Raw genomic sequence first — 21,829 nt, 5'->3', positions numbered from 1 at the left:
TTGTAGCAAACTCTGTGTACCAAAGTGCATTTTTGACTGCTGTGCATTACTGTAGAGATGGCCATCATATATTTGTTTGGCTTTCGGACAGGAGCAAATCTTAAAGTCAAAGGCTCTGATAAATAACCTTTTTAGAGGATTTCCCAAGTCTCAGCCCGTTTAAAAATTATTTCGTAAATATTTATTGCATATTAACATAAGTAATATTTCTTAGTTTCTTGTCATTTTTATGTAGAATGTTTAAATACCTCAGTGCATTATTTCCCTTTCACTTACTATCCTGTTTACTTTTATTTTCCAAAGAAAGTAACACCACCTATTCCACCATCTGCTCCAAAACCAGTTTTACCACCTTCACAAGCATCTAATGTAAGTACCACTCTTAATAGCTATATTGCATTTTATGAAAAGATAGGTCAACTCACTGTGATATTAGCTCTGGGAATGTTAATGCAATTGTCCTTAATCAATGATTTACTAAAAGTGAGAAGAGTATTTATACAGATTTAATCTACAATTCTTAGATTTTGCTATCACGGAACATGTTGCTCAGCTTACTGAAAGCAGTGATATAATTCATTGATTCATTCATTGTAAGATAATCCAAAGAAAGTGCTCAGAAATGCATTATCTAGCTTGCTGCCAGTGAGACTTCTGTCTCATAATTCATGTTTCTATTTTTGTTTGTTTGTAGATAAGACCAGCACATAAACCTCTACCACCTCCTATATCAACCAACAAGCCAGTATATCCTGTGCAGGTAATAAAATAACATTATTTAATGCATGCCAAAGTGGTCAGATAAATATTTTTTATTCTGAAAATGTTGCATTCTTTATATTATTAACTGGAGATAGAGACTCTTATTTTAGAATATGGCAAACCTTGCTTATTGTTCTAGTATGGCACAATCCATCACTGTACATTTTTTTGTCCTACGTAACCATTTTGTAGAATACTATCATGCAAATTAACCAAAATGATTGTGTTACTTAATCTAACATCTATGAAATCGGATGTTAAACCGTGTGTTTGTAAAACATTTTAATTATTTCTTTCCCTACACACGGTATTAGCCTTACTTTTATGGACTTTAGCCAAAGGTAAGTCAATAATGTGAAATTGTCCATTTTACTGTACCCTGCAGACCATGTGTACCATCTCAGTGCCTCTGTCCCCTTCTACCATTGCATACTACTTAATAATATTGTCGCACTGTTATTTAGTAAGGAGTAGACATAACTTTTAAAAGCAGATATTATTCTAAACTAATGACCAAACGAAGCTGCCACTCATGGATATTAACTCAAAATACTCACTGCTTACTACTTAGTTTAATTAATTACTACATACTTGTTGATGGACAAGAGAAAGTTCATATTCTTTCATACTTTAAAGAAAGATGATGATCGCTGTTAATGTTTGTTGGAAATGACCACAGCCATGAGTCCGAGTCAAAACATCATTTGGGATTGTATTCACAAAATGAATATATAAATACATGTCTAAATCAATGTGCATGAGTAAATAGGGTAGGCAGAAACTAAAAATTATTGAGACACAAACTTGCTATTCCAGGTCATAGAGTGAGTTTGTCAAAACTGACTTCACCGATACCCATTTTTTGAGGGGGATAGGGGGGGATATTGGGCAATTCAGTAATATAATTTGGTCAAAGTTTGGTTACTTTGGATAAGGAGTGTCATTTAGGAGGTGTATGGTATGCAACACCCATATAAAAACTATCAGAGAGTGATCCATTTGAATTTTAGGATATGTATGGACAGAGTTTGAAGGTGTGCTTTGATGAAGTCAGTTATATCTGTTTTGTAAGCTACTGGCCTCTAGATTTCAGGGGCTTTTTATCCCCTGAATAAACAAACCTTGCCTGTGTGTGTGTATGACACTGCCTAAACTGAAATAAGTGGAAAGTATAGCACATCTCATTAAATATTCTTTCACTGATATGTTTTTAGCTCCACATACTCTGGTATAATGTAGTTTTTAACCCTATGGAATGAAAATCCCTTCTGAATTTCTCTCCTCTTACATGTAATGAATTACCTCTACTGTTATAGCTTACACAAATCCTTCATACATGGACAACAAGATCCAGTGGCCTTTTACTATTTAAAATACCTCAGATTGATCTACTGTTGTTTCTCAAAACCAAACTACTGTAAACATGTTTGCACAGTAGCAACTGCACAAAATTATTCCCTCAACTACACACCACACAATCCACACTACCACATATGCACTAGATTGGGAAGAAGTTTTGTTAAATTGCAAAAAAAAAATGGATTGGGTGGAGCATAACTTAAGGTTATAGAGTAGAGAAAGAATTAAAGGGTGCTGATGCTAGACAAAAAAGAGACAGAGAGCTCTGCAACAGAAGCATACAGAATGCAAGTGTACATCCTTAGGGTTATCAACTCTAAAAGCTAATCTGTAATCCTCTGTGCCTAGCAGGGTCCCTACACAGTAAGCTTACATTCTGCTCCACTAAGATGGTATTTCACACGCGGACTATTGCAACTTGAGCACAGTACTTTGCCTTTCTTAATCCTTCCTTATATTTTACCCCCACCTGTACAGGTGTACCTTTTTATCTGCTATAATTAAGAAGACCAATCCTTTTTTCTTTCCTTGGATGTTTCTAATAGAAGCACATTAAAATGAATTCTACCCAGGATTGACTAAGGAGCACATCAGGTTGCTGAAGGTAAATTTGGTGAATGTAAAATGACTTAAGTAAGTTAATTGAAACAACATTCAAGGAAAGTGGAGTTTGCCTTTTTCCTTCTGTGTTGTGTGATGATGGAGTTGGTATGTATGAGTCTGGGGGTGTATAGGTAGCCCCGCACATGGAGGGTGCAGGGGGATTTGACCACCTGAAAAAAAAAAAAAAAAAAAAAAAAAACTTTCCTTGAAATGTTTGCTGAAGGCACTTTTGGTGGACATATTTTGATATGTTTTGATATGTTTACATTCACCCAAAACTACCTTCTGTAAGTCAGCATAACTCCAGTTAACTCTTACCATGCACAGTTATTCACTTTCCTTACCCAAATGTTTTTTACTGCCACCATAACCATCTGTGTCCTACCCTTAATGTTTTTTACTGCCACCATAACCATGTGTGTCCTACCCTTTAACTGTGCACCATTTGATTACTCAGTCTTGGTCTTACTCCAAACTCTTCAGTTACCTGGCAGTCCCTTGGACAGTGATTAAAGATATCTAGCAAGGGGTCTGCCAACGCACTGGTGAAATTGCTAAGGACTCTGGGCAAAGTCCCATCTGGTTCTTGTGCTTTCACTTCCCTAAGGACAACCATTTCCTTCTCAGTGCAAGAAATCTGGACAAAGCCTAAAATAATGGTGGTACAAAGGCCCAAAAATAGAGACAGCTATTAAACGTTGCACTTATAGACCTAGAAAGTTGCTAGAATAACAGGATGTGTGGCAATATACATTTTCTGGAGGATATGAAGTCTGAAACTCAAATGTATGCCATCATATAGTGAATTGAATCTTCAGTAATTTGCCATAAAACCACAAATTTTCCAAGGAATAGACAAAAATATGAGATAAACATCTCGACATTCTGCAGAAATCAGGACAATTGACAGGTAAAAACAGTCAAAAATTACTGAAAGAGTCACAACCATGCAAACACAGCCACTAGAGAGAAATTTATTGAAGATTTAGTGCTTTATCACCCAGCACCTGTTTTTCTAGATTAATAAACAACAGGCGCTGGGTGATTTTAGTGTTTTTCTATTGGTTTAGATTAGACATGTGATTAGTAACAAGGATACTTAAATGTTTAATGAATGTTTTTATAATGATTCTGATGAAGTCTGCATTATAAACTGGATGAAAGTGCTAAATCTTCAATAAATTTCTCTCTAGTGGTCATGACTCCTTCAGTAATTTTTGACTGTTCATGTCTTAGCTCCTGGTTTCAGCTGAGAGGTATAGTGAGAATGTATGATTGTGTTTAGTACATGGAGTGCCACAACTGTGCTCTGAAACTCAGAGAACAAAAGGTGTTAAGCATCTTTCTGACCTTAGAAAGGGATGCTAATTTAATCCAGTGGAAGTCTGCAGTCTAACTTCCAATGTTTGCATTTTGAACCTTTTAACAAAAATTAAATTATATCCACATAGTTCAAACAAATGTCCATATCATTAGTACCACAAGTGTTGCTAAAAATGTATACACAGCAAAAAATGTTCAGCACAAAACAATTTATTAGTTTCTATGTATTAAACTCATTTTTAGAAATCACGATAAACACAGTAAATTTTTTTTTGTAATTTACCATAGCATGCGTTTCATCAATAGTCCAATAGGTCACTTCGATTTATTTTATAATTTTTCATGTACATTTAAAAAATAATTCATTGGTCACTCAGGCTTGCCATCTTTATGGTCTCATTAATCCAAAACTTTCAGAATCACTAACTTTCTAGGAAGTTGCTGCCTCGTGTAAAGGATGTTCTTGCTTTACTTGTCCTCCTGAGACTTGAAGCTTTCACTTACAGCACCTTAATCTTATGTTGTATGACCTGTTTTCCACACTGATTCTTGTGGATTTATCTGTCATCATTAGAGTTTGTGATTTAGTCTGCATTTTTGAAACTTAGGCTGTAAAATATATAATCTTTCACACTTCCATTATCTGTGAACTTTGCAATCTTTTTATATGGATTTCTTTTCTTTTTAATTATTATTATTATCCTGTTTACAATGTTTGTTAACATAATAGTGTATAATTCTTACCAAAGTTTGCCATTGGACTTAACTTTGGCTGAATGTAGTTTTCCTGGATCAGCCAGCTAGCTTAATTACCACATATTAAATTAGTATATTAATATTATTTCAAGCTCCTTTTTTATTTGTTTTTGTTTTTATTATTAATTTAGTGTATAAATTCTTACTGTACTTCTATGGCCCACTTCTGGTGTATCAAAGTTGACTTGTTCAGATATCATTAACATTTTATGTAAAAGGAGAATGAACACATTTTTTGCCTCATTTCTTTGTTTCTTTTCTTATTACATACATTGTATGTGTTTGCTTTAAGCAGACTCTACCATATTTAAGGAATAAAGTCTGTGTCTTTTCTTGTTACATATAGTATACGCATTATTTTAAACAGACACTACCTTGTTTTAACAAGCAACAAGCAGAAGCAACATCACAAAAAATGGCCTCCTACACTACCTGATGTTACAAACATGTTATTTTAACAAGGTGTAAGTTTGCGCCATAAAATGTTGCATGGCTGGCTGGAGAAAACTAGTCCACTGGTATGCAGTTTTCATTCTTGACACTTTTACCACTCATTGTCATGCATATAACCCCCCTCCCCCCACATCCAGAGGTGTGGCCAAAATTGTTGTAATGCAACATCCAGTGCCATTTGTTCCATCCTATAAAGGGACTTTGGGAGTTTCTCACAGTAGCATCAAATTACTTATTTATTATTTTATTTTAAATTTATTTACTGGGAGCGTCTGACTGGGCTAGTAGTTCATTTTCAGTGGAGGCCTGGGGGGGGGGGCTCCAAGATATAATATTATCTTGAGGCAATGTTACAACTGCCTCATGTACACAGACAACCCTCTCCTCCTCCCAACAAATTCCAACACATGTGAGAGATGCATCCATATAGCCAAACTGGAGGCTAAGCTCTCTCAACTCAGTACTGGCGTAACCAGTCAGGAGGAGAAGGAAACCACACTCAGTACAATTCCAGTCTCACATAGACCTACCACGACAGCAAACCAAACACATAAACACACAAAAACATACTCGGAGGCTCTAAATAAAAATCCGCCTAAGCAGCAGAGACCTCCAAAGCAGACACCCAAGCAACCGCTACCCCAAAACAAAACACGTGCAACACATAGCTCACAAAGCCAGTGTGCCGAACAGTCACAGCCCTTAAGGCTAAACAACACACCTGATACACTTGTAATAGGTGACTCTATCATCAGGCACACTGACGTCCCACTCACCAGGCTGAACAAGGAGAAGGTCACGGTGAGCTGCCTGTCGGGCGCTAGGATCCGCCACATAATACAAGCACTCAGGTCACTCCAAGGCAAGTACAAATATGACTCGTCGTTGTCCATGCTGGTGTGAATGACCTGAGACGTGCCTCTCTGGACTACATGAAAAGAGACATAGAGGAGCTCTCTGAGCATGTGGTCCAGGCCGGTATGACCCTGACCTTGAGTAGCATCTTACCCTCACCAAGAATGATGCCACAATATGAAGACAAGATGATCAATTTCAACAATTGGCTTAAGTATTGGTGTCATTCAAAGGGGATCCAATGCCTGTCAGCCTGGGATGACATGCTCGACAAGCCACGATGCTTCGCTAGGGACGGCTTGCACCTGTCACCCCTGGGCTTTCGGATATTGGCAAAGGCTCTTGCTATCCCCATAGTGCCTTTTTTAGGCAAGGCTCAAAAGACAAACCCACCTCCATAGGTATCACAAGGGATAAGAAACTAAGAGTAATGCTACTCAACGCCAGAAGTCTAAACCTCAAGATGCATGCACTCGAAACTCTCCTTAGCATGGAGAACATCGATATCTGTGGAGTAACAGAAACCTGGTTCAAGGCTCCCGAGAGCACCCCAGCACTACCAGGTTATACCTCATACCATGCTTTTCGGCCCCAAAACTTGGACCGGCCCACAAAAGGAGGGGGAGTATCAATATTCGTCAAAGATACCCACACCTCCAGGTTGGTGGCACAGCACGAAGCATCAGAGACTATCCATGTGCAACTAACAGTGGGTAAAACTGCCTTCCAGTTTATAGCCTGCTACAGACCACCCTCCCTAACCCAGGAACCCCACTCAGCCTTCCTGAGAACACTGGAAAATATGAAGGTCTCTCCAAACACCATTATATTGGGCGACTTCAACTACCCAAACATAGACTGGGAGCATTACTCTAGCTCCAACACCCTAGCCCAAAGGTTCCTAGAATTTATAAACTCAAATGCTATGGAAAACATACTGGACCTGATCATCACCAACATGGGGACTCTGTGCTCCAGACCAGAAGTGTATCCCTCACTGGTAAGATCAGACCATAAACTAATCTCACTGGATATTCACATCCCGACACCACCCCTGCCCAGAAAACCACAGTGAAAAACTTCTCTAAAGCAAACTTCACACTCCTCAAAACTGAGGTGGAATCCTTCAAAGCCCCCGGGCCTGTGGAAAATATGGCCCAGACCGCAGAATCCTTTATAAACACATTCTATGAACACCTTCAGGAATGCATGGATCATGCGATCCCAAATAAAACCAAGACCCAATCCTCCAAAGGCAGACGTCCTGTCTGGTGGACCCCAGCCATAAACAAACTATACAATAGAAGGAGGAAGCTACTAAATGATAGAGCAAAATTCCAAAAAGAGAAGGCATCTCTGATCAGTATTAGCAAAAAACTACGGGCACTCATAAAATCGTCTAAGGCCAGCCTCGAGAGAAAAATTGCGCAGGACACTAAGGATAATCACAAGGCTTTCTTTAGTTATGTTAGGAACCTGGGTGGTAATTCCCAGATATGCTCAGAATTAGTCCAAAATGACAAAAAATACACTGAACCCACAGACATTGCCAACATCCTAGCTGACAGGTTCAGCGCAAACTTCTCCCCACCTCCCCACCAAAAGGGCAAATATGTATCCCAGCAGAGTGCTGCCCCCCTGACATCTCAGATGCTCAGGTAAGAGCCGCCCTCTCCAAAGCAAAAAACACAGCATTAATGGGACCAGACAGTGTCCCGGGCTGCGTCCTACATGAACTCCAAGAAGAGCTAAACCCAAACATAAAACTACTGTTCAATCTCAGCCTTACTACAGGATATGTACCCAAAGAATGGCGTACAGCAACTGTGGTCCCTCTCCACAAAGGTGGTGCCTCAATGGATCCTGGAAACTATCGCCCCATAAGCCTGATTAGCTTGGTCTGCAAAGCTATGGAAAGGATCATCATGGACCTCATAAATAAAGATATTGGGGACCTACAGACACTGGATCCTACCCAGTTCGGCTTTGTTAAGGGCAGATCCTGCCTCTTAAACCTGGTTGATTTCTTTGAAACAGTCACCAAGATCATTGACGAGGGGAAGGTGGTCCACACAGCCTACCTGGACCTCGCAAAAGCCTTCGATACAATACCCCACTCGGGCATTATAGATAAGCTCACCAGCTTAAATATAAACCCCTATGTCACTAGATGGATTGCAAACTGGCTCAAGGACAGAACCCACATGGTTAGAATTGCTGGAGCCATGTCAGACTCCAAACCAGTTACAAGTGGCATCCCACAAGGCTCAGTCCTGGGACCTCTCTTGTTCGGTATATATTTCTCGGAGGTACAGGCCAACACGGAAGGACTGTGGCTGACCAAGTTCACAGATGACTGCAAACTGGGCACCATAATCGACTCTCCAGCCGACACAAGCATCCTCCAAAAGGGCCTCATAGAAACAGACAACTGGTGCCAGAGCCATGGCCTCAAGCTAAACACCAAAAGTGTATAGTCATCCCCTTTGGCAAAAACAAAGTGCCCACAAATTACCACATAGGTGGTAATCCATTAAGTACAGAAGAAGTAATTAGGGACTTGGGGACCCAAGTTGATAGCAATCTCTCATTTGACAACCACGTGGCCAAAGTGGTTAGAAAAACATTTTATATAGCCCACCTAATCATGAAGGGATTCACATCTAGATCAGGGGAGGTCATCGTGCCTCTTTACTCATTCCTCATCAGGCCCATAATTGTGTACAATGCCCCTTTTGGGATGTACCTTACCAGACACCTGCAGCAACTGGAAAGACCCCATAAGTACCCCGCCAAGAGGATCAAAGGGCTCAAACAGATGCCATATGCTGCCCGGTTAAAGAAACTCCAGCTCTACTCAGTGGCATACCGCCTGTTCAGAGGCGATCTGTGCCTGACGTATAAAGCCATGTCCAACCAGGAATTAATGGACATGCTGCACCTCAGAAAATCCAAATCCTATCGAGCTACACACTCGAGAGACTTGAACCTCAGCACTGAAATAAATAGGACATGCTGGAGGGACAGATTCATAACCCAGAGGCTCCCTTCACTCTGGAATAAAATCCCAGTCGAGGTTAGGCAGAGTCCCTCATTGACTCTCTTCAAGAGGAATCTTGATGAGTGGATGGGAGATCGTAGGTTTACCCCGGGTATCATTTCTGTGTCACTGTTAGACAGAGGCACAGTATACTAACCTCAAAAAAGGGCATAGCAAAATTAATTTAAAATGGGTGGCGAAAGCCAAACACATTCTGGCTAGGCTTATAAATGCCCTAGGGCAGATAGCCTAGTATGAACCTATGAACCTATGACATACATTAGAACACATAAGGTTAACATGTATTTACAATGCAGGTATTATGCAGCAGGTATTATACAGTATGCACTAATTCCGATTATTTATATGCTTTAGGACAACATCAGGGAAAAAACAGAGTTTGAGAAGGTGAGATGAAGAGAGAAAGTTATTTTGGTACCATAGTGGAATTAGGTATAAGTTGTTTGTAAGTATTGAGAGTGGTCCAGTGTTGGATGTTAGAGTAATATGAAGTGACTTGTTGAGATAAAGGCAGAAATAGAATAGTATTGTGATTAGTAGTGCAAGAGTGAAAAGTATTGTGATTAGCAATGACAGTTGTAAAAATGAAGGGAAAGCAGAGGGGGGTAGAGAGAAGAGTTGTAGAGGATTAGGAGTAGGGAGCGAAGAGTGAAGGCAGAGAGTGAAGTCAATCTTCAATTTGTTCCCAAAAGGATCAACCAGAAAGTGGCACCTCATTAAGCCATAAGTATACAGTAATTTGCACACTAGTAGAAGTCAAGGGTTTGAGGATCTTAAAAAAAGGAAAAAAAAAAAAAAAACTTCAAGTGCATTGGGTCCATCTAATCCCTGGTATCAATAACAAAGACACATATATTTTTTCTTGACAAAGAACTCCATAATTTGGCCACCCTCACATAGAAAACTCTATTTTGTATGCCACCACTGCATTTTCTGCATATAAAAATAGATTAGTATTGTGAATATTAACTCTGTGGTCAAGGAATTTTAAATCCCTAAAGTAATATATGGAGTATAAATGTGAATTCATTATTCCCTTGTAATATGGTAAGGATCTAATTGGACTGATATTTCTGCCAAAGGGCCTTTTGATCCTTTCAAATCTTTTAATATTTGTGTGGATACAGAAACTGACACCATATTCAAGATGTGGTCCAAGTAAGGGATTATACAGGCATTCTAACACTTCAGGAGATCTGGTTACAGCAGTATTTGATATCTGCTTAATGATTAAAAAAAGCTAATTTTACAAATGCCTTGAACATGTCTATCAAAAGAAACATCTATGAACTAACAGTTATTCCTAAAGTCTATTATAATTTGTCTCATTAGTGCATTTAAATTGTCCTTGAGTTTTTGCAAAATGAATAATGCTGCTCATATTGACCTTAAATTGAGTACAGCACATATTTACTCATACTGCCATTTGATCTAATAGCACTTGTAAAATAGTCTGGTACTTACTGCAGATGTATGTATAGACATCACAAATCTGTTAAATAAAAACAGCCCCCAGAGCTCTTTGGGATCCCCCATGTCACAACCTTCAGTTTTGATTGAGATTCCCTACGTCTCACTTGAAAAGTAAACTGTAGTAACCAATGACTTATCCATTTAATTATGTGCGAATTGATATCGCAGTAAGACATACATGTGGAATACTAGAATTACTTTGAACGTTCTAAATAAAGTATACACATTTAAACAAATATCAAATGCATATTTAACAGTAGACTTTAATCACAGTAAATTAGTGAGGTGTGACTGGCTTGTAATAAAGACTTGAAATCTCATAGCTAGTTTTACTACTAAGCCGTTGGGGAAAATATTAACATTAAACTAATCAGACAGTGTCCTGATTTAACAAACAGATTACCTCACTTAAAATTTGGGACAACTGTAATAGACTGCCATTGTTTAGAAATGCAATCTGTTCTTCACAATTCTTGAAACAAATTTCCAAGGCAGAAAATAATGTTTTTTAAATAATAATTGATATTGTCAGGAATAGTAGTGATGTCTGAGTTCATGCTTAATATAGTATACTATTCAATATGAATTCCACAGATGTTTTTATGTATTAATTTATTTATTTATGTTAGTTTGTATGTCTCAATCAACTGTACATTGGGCAAGTCATTTTGAGCTGAATACTGGACAACAAATGTTTCAATTAAAATATGTACAATACCAGCATTATCCTTAACTAGCTTTTCAATTTCATGACATAGTCAAAAAAATGTTGTTATACTTTTTATTATTTAGATTTTCCTCAGAGTTTTAATTTTCCCACTGTAGCCTTATATCAATGATTTGGAATACCTACAAACTGATATTTACAGTATGGCTTCCACAAATTCCTGTTTCTGGTATACATTTTTGAAAAAAAAAGAGTTGTTTACCAAGGCAAATTATCACTTAAATCCTTTGTTATTTTTATTTGTTGGAGCATGTTTATCAATTGCCTATGACAAGAGACTACAGATTCCACCCTACATCTCACTGCATCTAAATGGATCTGTATAATTTTTCCCCAAGCATAGCTGACCATGTAAAACTTATTTATTTCCTGCTGTTTAGGCTTAAACTTATCAAAAAGAAAAATACTAGTTTATACAAAAGCATGATATGAGTTGGGTACAGGAAGAAAAAGTGCAATAGTAGATATTTAAATATCTGAATGTATGATAATGTTATTTATTGAGTATTAGACACCCCTAGCTGGAAATGTCACCTTTTGGACATACCATAGGTTTATTAAGACTTCAAAAAAGTTGATTTCACACAGTTTAGAACAGAGATTGTGGGTGTTGTTAGTATGAGAATATTTCTCTTATTGAAGAATATTTCTCCTATTAAAAAATAATTTTCTACTGAGGGAGTCTAAAATAACATTAATAAATTAAGAGAGTTTATTTGCATTGGTTTTAATTGATTGATAATCTCCTGATGGTACATTGATATTAACACCAACAATTTTACAGACCTGAATATTTATCATAATAGACAAATACAATCTATTAACTTACATAAATTGAGATTTCTGCACCACTAGTATTTTTCACAAAATGATGCTATCCAGAGTAGCCTATCAGTGGTAGGGGCTATCTCACCCACATCACATTTCTCTACGAGATGTCATATTTATATTCACTTGAAGAAACATATTCTGGAGCTCACCATGCTTCCTACCTTCACTTCTTTTGATTTGGCATGACCTTTCTGTTTCTAATTGACAAGGTCCATGTTTATAAACTTTGGAAAAATAAATTTATTCTGAGCCACTAAGAAATCAGTCTTTCCAAGAGGCATCAGTCCTTTTTTTCTTTGAGACAGTAGCTGTTGAAGAATCTGGAGTTTGATGTAAATGATTATTGCGCTTCTTAATGATACCATCATTATAAAACTCTCTTCTGCCTTTAAGTTCATTGAAACTTGTAGAAATTTTGGTTAACAGCCTTTTTCAGTGTCTCAGGGTTAACCATTCACATTGATCACATTAACCTCGTGGTCATTTGATTACTGCTATGACAGATATTAAGAATTTCAGAGGAAATGGAGGAAGGTTTCCAATTTCATAATTTTGCACTAGTATCTACTCTGCTGAATCATTTAAATACTGGATGCTATTAAATCAAAAATCAACCTGAATTTTGGTGTCATTACAATTGGTCCTAATTCTGCTGACCTCAAACCATTTTATAATATTTTGACATGTATTACAAATTTTACTTTCAGGATGAATAATAGCTTTATCAGTTCTCAGCATCAACAGATGGTGCAACATAGAGTAACATCTCTAATTCATTAAATCAGCATTTTTGGATGGTAATTAGCATCAGATTTGAAAATAAATATTTTTAGGTGTTAGATTAAAACAATTACATGGTTGTAACACAAGACATGCTGACAGTAGTAAAATGTTGGCAAAACTAAAATCTGAAGATATATATAACAATCAAACAAAAAATATAAATTGGAAGGCCTTGTTGTTGCCTTATATTATTACATAGTTGCCAGTCAGGTTACCAACAAGATCAAATTTCATAGTGTCTTATTTTACTTGAAACCCTCTCCTGATACCTGTAATGTGAAAATTCATCATCAAAAACATTGCAAGTAATTCAAAATATGGTAGCATAATCCACTTCAAGGTAATGTCCAAGAAAGGTAACATATGCATGTCTTCAGTGTGAGTCCTAAACTGTGAATTGTACACAACTGACAGCTTAGGTATTCAATATTAAAAGTCACCACTAATTAAAAAAAAAATCACAGTCCAGTAAATCTGGGCTAAGTGGAGAAACTAGCAATGAGAGCTCACCATTGGCAGCAATGAAGTGAAAGTTCCTGCTAAGTAACTCTTTGTATGTTTATGTGTTAACAACTGATTGTAAGAGAGCAGATTTAAAGCTCAACAGTCAAAAAAAGGTTTTCCACTTCATCTCAGAAGTTCCTCTTACACCCAGCTTTGCAATACTGTTGCAATCTTAAACTTTAAAGTGAGCTAAAAATGAAGGACACTATTACCTAAGCGGAGAATGTCAAGTCTTTCAGTTGCTCTTTTGGAGCTGACACTAAATTTCAAATGCAGCTAACGCCATATACTGCTTTTTGAGGTACTAGCAACAGTAAATGTTTCAAGAAAAATGTCACAATTTTCGAAAACTGCATCATCAGATGGATTTCAAAATCAAACTCAAAATCCAGTCTCTAAGCTGAAAGCTTTAAAAATAACTTTAAATTAAATCTTTAAAATTAATAGGATACTTGCTGGATGTTAAAACACTAAAACTCTAAAACCATCACAAATATGACCAGTTATACAAGTACTCGTCATGTGGTATTCAATTAGTTTACTGGCTACATTGAAATGGCTAGTGGCTAAATAAGTTAAATAACTAGAATAAACTTTAATAGTTCTTTTCACTTCAATTATGAATACTACTTTTTACAACTGTATAAAATATAAAAGTTTTTTGGTCCATAGGTGTTTACTAGCCTAATGACCACAAGGGTCTTTTTAAGTCTAGCCATGCATCCCAAATCTCTGACAAGTTTTGATACCCTTGATAAGTGTAAGCATGGGCCTGGGAGATGAACCATTTACAGGTTACCTGTGCCTGTTAGATATAGGTGCCAAACTAGGGATGAATTTCCTGTTTCCCACACAATTGTCCAAGTTGCTCTTGAATTGGGTTAGGGAGGAACTTTGCTTCACATGGATGTGGAGCCTGTTCCAGAGAAAGGGTAGTCTCCGGGATACATACCGATCTTTCCAGCAGGCCCTATTTATATCACAGGCAAGGTTTAAGTCTTTAAAATGGGTATTTCTGATGCTTTTTGGATATGCAGGAGGTCCATCAAGCTGGGGTCTGACAATGTCTTGTATGCTAGGCATAGCTCTCCCCTCAAAAGCCTGAAGGAGACAAAACAAAGGGTCAAGGCCTTGAGGTGGTCTGCATAGGAAATATTACTTAGGCCCTGCATAACTAATCTAAATTTACAAAATGTTCTCTATTTGGTAAGAGTTTGTTCCTCTTGAAAATAAGTGCCATGCCATGTCATTCAACTGAGGTCAAAATTCTTTTAGTGAGGAATCTCTGTGGACGTTTCATTTGTTGGATGTGCCTGGTTAATTACATAGCAAAAGGAGCACTGTACTCAATGACAGGTCTGATGAATACCAAATACAGTGGAACAATGACTTCCTTGGACCTAATCATCATACCTTTGTTTATAAGTTGCACAATATACAATCATTTCCTCACTACTGTAGACAGGTGATTGATGGTGAAAGACTATATCTGTGTGTTTCCCCACTCTGGCTAGGCTTATAAATGCCCTAGGGCAGATAGCCTAGTATGAACCTATGAACTACTGGATCAGCTCTTAGGGATGTGTTGTCAATGTGATAGTTGCCAGGGGTAGATGACTTCCCAAATGATACTATTATGCATTTCCTGGCATTTAGTTTTAGTCCATGGCTCTGACACCAGTTATTTGTCTGTGTCAACATTTTCTGGAGAACATTTGTGTCAGTGGGGGATTCTATGACTGCTCCTAATTTGGAATCATCTGCAAATTTAGTTAGTAATAGGCCATTGACATTGGCCTTGATTTCAAAGTAAATTCCAAAAGGAGCGGTCCCAGGACCGATCCCCAAGGGACTCCACTTGTGACTGGCCTCTTTGTACAGGTGCACTTCCCAATTCTAGCTTCCAGGTCTTCAATCATAACCAAGTTATATGTTCGAGACACAGATGCCAAGAAATTCACCTTGAGAGTGAAGCTGGAGAGATGAATCTTTGCTTCCATTTTGAGACACATAACAGGTTATGATCAGTGAGTCGTGATCAAAACTCTTTGTAGTGCATAGACTTTTATCTACTCTACGTACTACTAGTTACAGAAAAAAATGCAAAAGTGTTTTTCTGTTATTGAAAGCCAGTAAAATATTTAGTGAGTGCAGTCATACAGACAGAAAGTAAATATAATTGCAGAAAACGTCAGTTTTTAAATACAGCTCTGATTTAAATTACTTACAGAATAACATCTGTAAACTTCCACAGATGAAAGAGAAAAGATATTCAGGAACAGTTGAGAGTGAAGCAATGGCCCTTCCCTGATACTGAACCATAACAGCTCTTAGGGGGTTGAGAGTGAAGGAATGGCCCTTCCCTGATACTGAACCATAACAGCTCTTAGGGGGTGTGTAACAAATATTACAGACCTCTGAAAGCACTGTTATGGTTGGGTCTCTTGTTACAGAAGCATATAACAGGTTTATCTTTTTTCCAGTTTTGGAGTGTAATGCAATTACTGTGCTACATGCACTACAGCAGTATAATAGAAATTAAACCACATTTAAAAAATAATATTTAAATGTAAATCTTAAGTTTGCCTAAGTCTTTTGTGTGCAACAGATGGCAGAGGCAGAGATAAAGAGTTAGCTTCCCAAGCAATATTTGGTCACTGATTGGAGCCCACATTCCACTGTGGCATTCATAAGTAGTAAGAGGAGCCAACCTAAGTGGAAGGAGTTGTTTGAGGGGAATGGTTAAGGCATACTTGATGGAGTGGGTGTAAGCTACAAAGGGCACCTGCTACTGGATGAAAAGTGGGTAAAACAAACTGATTTAGAAAACAAATGCATTGAAAATTTCCATCTCACCCTGTTTTGAGCTTTTTGCTGCTGCACTGACACTCCTTGACATACCTGAGAGTCATTTTTGTCCAAGAACCTTGCTAACTTACTGTCTGAAATTCATTTTTTTAATTTACATATTTATATTAGGTTATAACTTTTTACAATATCTAATTTACTATCTAAATCCAAATTAATTTGTCAAAAAATGCTTCATCAGATGTAACTTCAGTAGGCCCACATAGCGAGAAGGTACAAACATTGAAGACCTATTCACTGAAAAACACATTCAGTGAAAGCAGGCAAATCATGACAACAAACATTTCTTTAAATGCTGTAGTATACCCCATTACACATCACATAACAACCCTGTACCCATAACTTAATTCTAAATTAATCCATAACCCTAAAACATAAATCTTACCACAGTCCTAATGATACCTCTAAACATAAAATTTGCATTAGCAAATATTATTCAAATGGCCTTTCATTCAAAGTGACAGTTGCTGAGCATTTTGCTAAACAATTTAAGCAATTGTCAGATCTCAAATGAATGTTCCTTTTGAAAAAAAAAGTATCATGTGATGTCAAACTCTTACCAAGTAGAGAACTTTTTGTAGATTTAGATTAGTTATCTTGTATTGTAGCTTTAGTAGAGGCCTAGGATCTAGCTGTCTGGTAGTTAGTGTAGAGGACCAAAAGTTCTGAAGTGATAATGCGCTGCTTCCTGTGTGTGAAGTATGGGGTGCGATTCCTTCCATCTTCATTTGTTTACTGTGTGGGTTGCCATGAAAACGGATGATTGGGCCCAGTGGGCTTACCCAGTCAACGAATAAGTAAAATTAAAAAAGAAATGTCCCTAGCAACTGTGTCCAATGGGCTAACACAACCAGCAAAAGGTGATAGATAGATAGATAGATAGATAGATAGATAGATAGATAGATAGATAGATAGATAGATAGATAGATAAAAATTGTACCATGCGCAAGTTCCCTTAGAACTCTGTTATATTCTAGCATGATCCTTAAGCTTTATCTTTCCTCTCAACATTGATCTCCTAACCGAATCATAAAAGTAACAGGGAATATATGTATATGTATAGTTGTGTTATCTATCTATCTATCTATCTATCTATCTATCTATCTATCTAGTGCTGAGTCAACACCCCCCCCCAGTTTCCTTCACCTTAATTCATTCAAGTACAACAAACAAAAACTTTTGTAAGCCTGACATTCTTTAGTGTGCCTAAGTAAGGCATTTGATGACCTTCCCCTTCTTTTGTTGTATACATACTCATAAATACGATGCTTTAACCTTGTCATTGTCATCCCCACATAAAACAATGGACAGGTACAACAAGTAGCCGCATACGCCATATTTTTGGTATTACAAGTGCACAAACTAGGACAGGCTAAAGATCTATCTAACCCCAAAATTAAAACATAGGATTTATTAAGGGCAAAAGCAAATAGTATGAAGCAACTGTTGTTCTTTTATTCTCATTTATTATATAGTTTGTGTCCATTAAAACACTGCCATACCATTAATGGAATTTTTTTCATTTGTGGTTCAGTGTCATATTGTGAACATTGTGGTTACTGATATCAGAAAGTGTGTTGGCCTTTCTGTCTGTTATATGTTTGAATTTATGTGACTGCAGTTTGTCTAAATTTCCTCCTAAAAATTTGGATCTATAGTTTACCTCCAGACCATACTTCTCACCCTCTTAGCACATGAAATCTGGACAAAGGCAAAACAAATGGGGGGACAAAGGCCCAAAACTAGGGTGTATTTTAAATGTACTGATGAACTTAAAAAGTAGATAGAATAATAAGCTTTACATCAGCATGCATTTTCTGAAAGATATGAAGTTTGAAACTCAAACATCTGTCATTAGTTACTGACTTCAGTTCTCAATGATTTTCCAGAAAACCACAAATTTTATGAGGAAAACACCAAAAATATGAGGCAAAAATCTGGACATTCTGCAAAAATTTGGACAATTGAGAGCTGTGCTTCATACGCATATATGTATGGATTCCTAGATTTTTAACCGTTCTTTCTGAATGCCCTGAGCTTAGGCTTGTTTCCTACTGACAATATACTAATTTCCTATTTCTGTCCTTTGAATGTCTAGCTATGATACCATTCTATTTAAGATAACATCACTGCAAAATCATTTTCTTCCTTTTTTTTCACAACCATTTGCAGGGGATGAGGATTTCTCAACTTTAAACAGCAGCTGTAAGTAAAGGCTTGTGTTAGTCTCACTTTAAGGCAAATTAATATTGTCAGTATCACCACATACATCAATCTAATGGGCAAATGTGTATATGACACTCTTCCTGTTATTATAACACTCTGGAATGAACTGAAGCCTGCATTTGTGAGCACTTTGCCTTTTGATTGTAAGTTAGTGCGACAAAATGCAAATTTAGAAAACACATTTTAATATAATGGACATACAATGAAATCATTGCTAAAACTCTATGTAGTTTCCAACATAACTGTGGTAGATGATGTAAAAATAAATTATAGTTCATATAAGTTATGTAGCTTAGCTTGTACACTTTTAAAGGTTATATCCATAACAGTTTGCGCACCCAGAGAAAGAGTCTGTTTTGTCTGTGTTGAAGAATGAACCAGTAGTGACAAACATTTCATTGACGCATTGCTCAAAATGATTCACCTAACGGACATGTCTGTCTTCCTGCTTTGTGCACATCTTTATTGTGTTATTAAAAGTCCTTAGTAAAATGAAACCCATTTCAAATCATTTACCCTGAGGTCTGTGCTCCTATTATGTTATTAGACATACGTGACCATGACAGAGATTTTTAGCAGTGCAGCCAGAGGAGTGTCTTCCTTCATTTGATGTCAGTGTAATGCCGTATTACAACAGCAGAAATCACAAGAGATAGACATCCCAGTATAAGCAAGTAACAAACTGTTAAATAAAAATCGGTATTCTACATTCATGTTTGATGACTCAAAAATTATATTGGGTTTATTTATAGTATACGACTTATGATATTTAAGTTAGTGACTGTATCAGTATAAAAACAGTCCAGTAACATAATTATTTCTTTCCACAGGCCTTGAAACCCATCAACAAGCCAAGAACCTGAAGTTTGTTCATATTACCTGAAGAAATGAACCATAGCTTTACTCAGTGATGGCTTTTGTTTTTACAGTCAGTCACGTATTGCTTCTATTAATATTCACTTAGATACACACTGTAGTAAAGCCGTGGTTGATTATGGTGCCACTTTTTTGTTGTGGAGATCAGAGTGATACTTAGGGCACAAACTCTAATTTAAATGAAATGACACAGAGGACTGCATGGTCTGTCCTGATCACTAATTCGCTGGAACTATAAAATGTAATGACACATGTTACTCATATTTTGATCCACTGTTTCTTGTGACACTGCATATATTTGAATCAACAATGTGTGGCATTGACGTGAAAGTAGTGAAAATGAATGCATTTTTACTTAAATGCACATGGACTAAGAAACCAAACAAGTATATTATTTCACTTATATTTTGAGCAGCAACATTAAAAATGCCTCATGCAGTTTCTGTACCAGGAAGATAATTTACAGACTTCAGGAAATTCCAATGCAAAGAGTATTGGTTGAGTAACAATTTCTGAACTGTTGATGCAAAGTTCAATAAAGCAATATATCAGTGCACATGTTTCTAAAGCAAGTCATAACTAATGGGGTCTTAAGCATTGCTAGCTGCACATTAATCCTACATGTTTACAACACATCCTTTTTATATCATTGCAAACTGGTGGTGAAAGGGGAGATTAGAGCTGCTATAAGTAATAGTGAACACCAACTATTATATGTATACTGAATGCACCTTACATTAAGTAACTGACTTTTCATTTAAGGCCAAGTATTGTCAAACCATGTGAAAGACAGGCACCCGTGTATTAAAGCGCAGATCACATATAGGTTGTATAAAACATTGGCCATCATCTCTCCATCAGTGTGTTTCTTGTCAGGTTCCCTCTGAAACAGAATATTACATGACCTGCATCGTACAAGCTCCACAGCAGTTGTTCACAGTATGGGATTTGCTGTCTAGTTGCAGGGTCCTCCATCTGCCTGTACCCCAGTACTACCTAGAGTCCACTAGATTCATCACAGAGGACTATGCATGACTTACCAAACCAAATTATCAGTGCATCAACAGATTCTTGGGGAGGTCTGGCATCTCTGAAGTGAATGTTTAGACATCAATTACCACAATGCTTCAGGAAGAACTCAGCCCTTTCTATTTCACAATAAGTTAAAGAGTCTTTTAAAATAAATGTTTTGTAATGTAGGCAACTTCTTTAAAGTTTAATAAAGGCTTATTTAGCTTCTTTTCCATTATGCACTCCTTCAAATCTCAGGGTCTGTTATCAAAATTGCAGTATCTCACACACACACACACACACACACACACACACACACACACACACACACACTCCTGAGGCAACACATTCCCTGTCTTCACAATGATGGGTCAGTTGCAGGTGCATACAACAGCAAGTTCATAAAACAAGCTAGAGAATGTTGTTTCAGCCTTTTGCTATGGTTAGTTGCCAAGGATCTACTTATATTGATATAAAATGACACAGATGCCATTACAACAGAATGTCACAGTGTATATTTCCATGTACAGTAGAAACCAACTATACACTGTAGTTGTGAAATATTTAAATGGTCTTTTTTTCCAAAGCATGTGTTAAAGTTAGAAGAGCAAGTGCTGTAGCATCAGATTTCATCACTGATTCTTAAAAAAAGTCTTTCTTCCAGTGGTCGGTTTACAATGATGATTAAAACCACAATTATCAATGTGCTTCATGCTATACAGTGTAACAACACAGACGTTTTTTTTTATACAAATCACGACAGTGATGATCTTGGCCACACTAATGATAACAGAGACTATAATCATTCACTGTTTGGAATATTGAGAGCTGACCTAAAATGTATTATCGTGCACAACTTATTTTCATTAAGCAACCTTTGTAGTCTTTTTGAAGTGCACATTGAAACCAAACTTTTACATGTAACATTTGTTCAGTGCATTTCATATAGAATATTAATTGACTGTACAATCTAGCAGAACTATCAGTTTTGCCTGTACAATAAGTCTTAATGCCTATGTTTAAATAGAGTTTTGCATTCCCTGTACTGATATTGCTGCTTATTGTGTCTTTCACTAAACTCCTTGGTTATCTTCCATTTTATTCGTGGGAGTCATAAAATTCTTCAAAATATTGTATGGCTTTTGACTCTAATTCATGAAAATGAAAATAATTGTTTTTTCAGAAGTGTTTATAATTTGTAAAGTCTTTTAAAGTTTTAAATAACATTTGTTAAAATTAGTGAATATATTATAAAATGTTTTGTAGCATCAACATTTTACAAATAAAATATGTTTTCATTTATTTTTGATGCTCTGATTTCATTTTGTTTCCTCCAGTATTATTTGTTTGGAAATTGA

At 36.9% G+C, this 21,829-nt stretch overlaps 1 protein-coding gene across 3 annotated transcripts in view; it reads left to right on the top strand.

Moving 5' to 3' along the window:
• LOC122811336 (zinc metalloproteinase-disintegrin-like batroxstatin-1) overlaps positions 1-20,150 on the top strand; it is a 301,349-nt gene extending 281,199 nt beyond the window's left edge. For 2 of the 3 annotated variants that reach the window (XM_044083108.1, XM_044083107.1), the window contains 3 exons: positions 304-369; positions 695-760; positions 19,415-20,150. In XM_044083108.1, the coding sequence (XP_043939043.1) occupies positions 304-369; positions 695-760; positions 19,415-19,447 (165 nt within the window). In that variant the 3' untranslated portion in view covers positions 19,448-20,150. The remainder of the gene's footprint in view (positions 1-303; positions 370-694; positions 761-19,414) is intronic. The other variant, XR_006366236.1, reaches the window with a different exon arrangement.
• The last annotated feature ends 1,679 nt before the right edge of the window (positions 20,151-21,829 follow it).

Source organism: Protopterus annectens, chromosome 9.part0 (assembly GCF_019279795.1).
Source record: "Protopterus annectens isolate FY-2018-M chromosome 9.part0, PAN1.0, whole genome shotgun sequence".
In the NCBI taxonomy this organism is placed as follows: Eukaryota; Metazoa; Chordata; order Ceratodontiformes; family Protopteridae; genus Protopterus; species Protopterus annectens.
The sequence above is the reverse complement of the archived record's forward strand: the minus strand, read 5'-3'. Positions and strand labels throughout refer to the sequence as shown.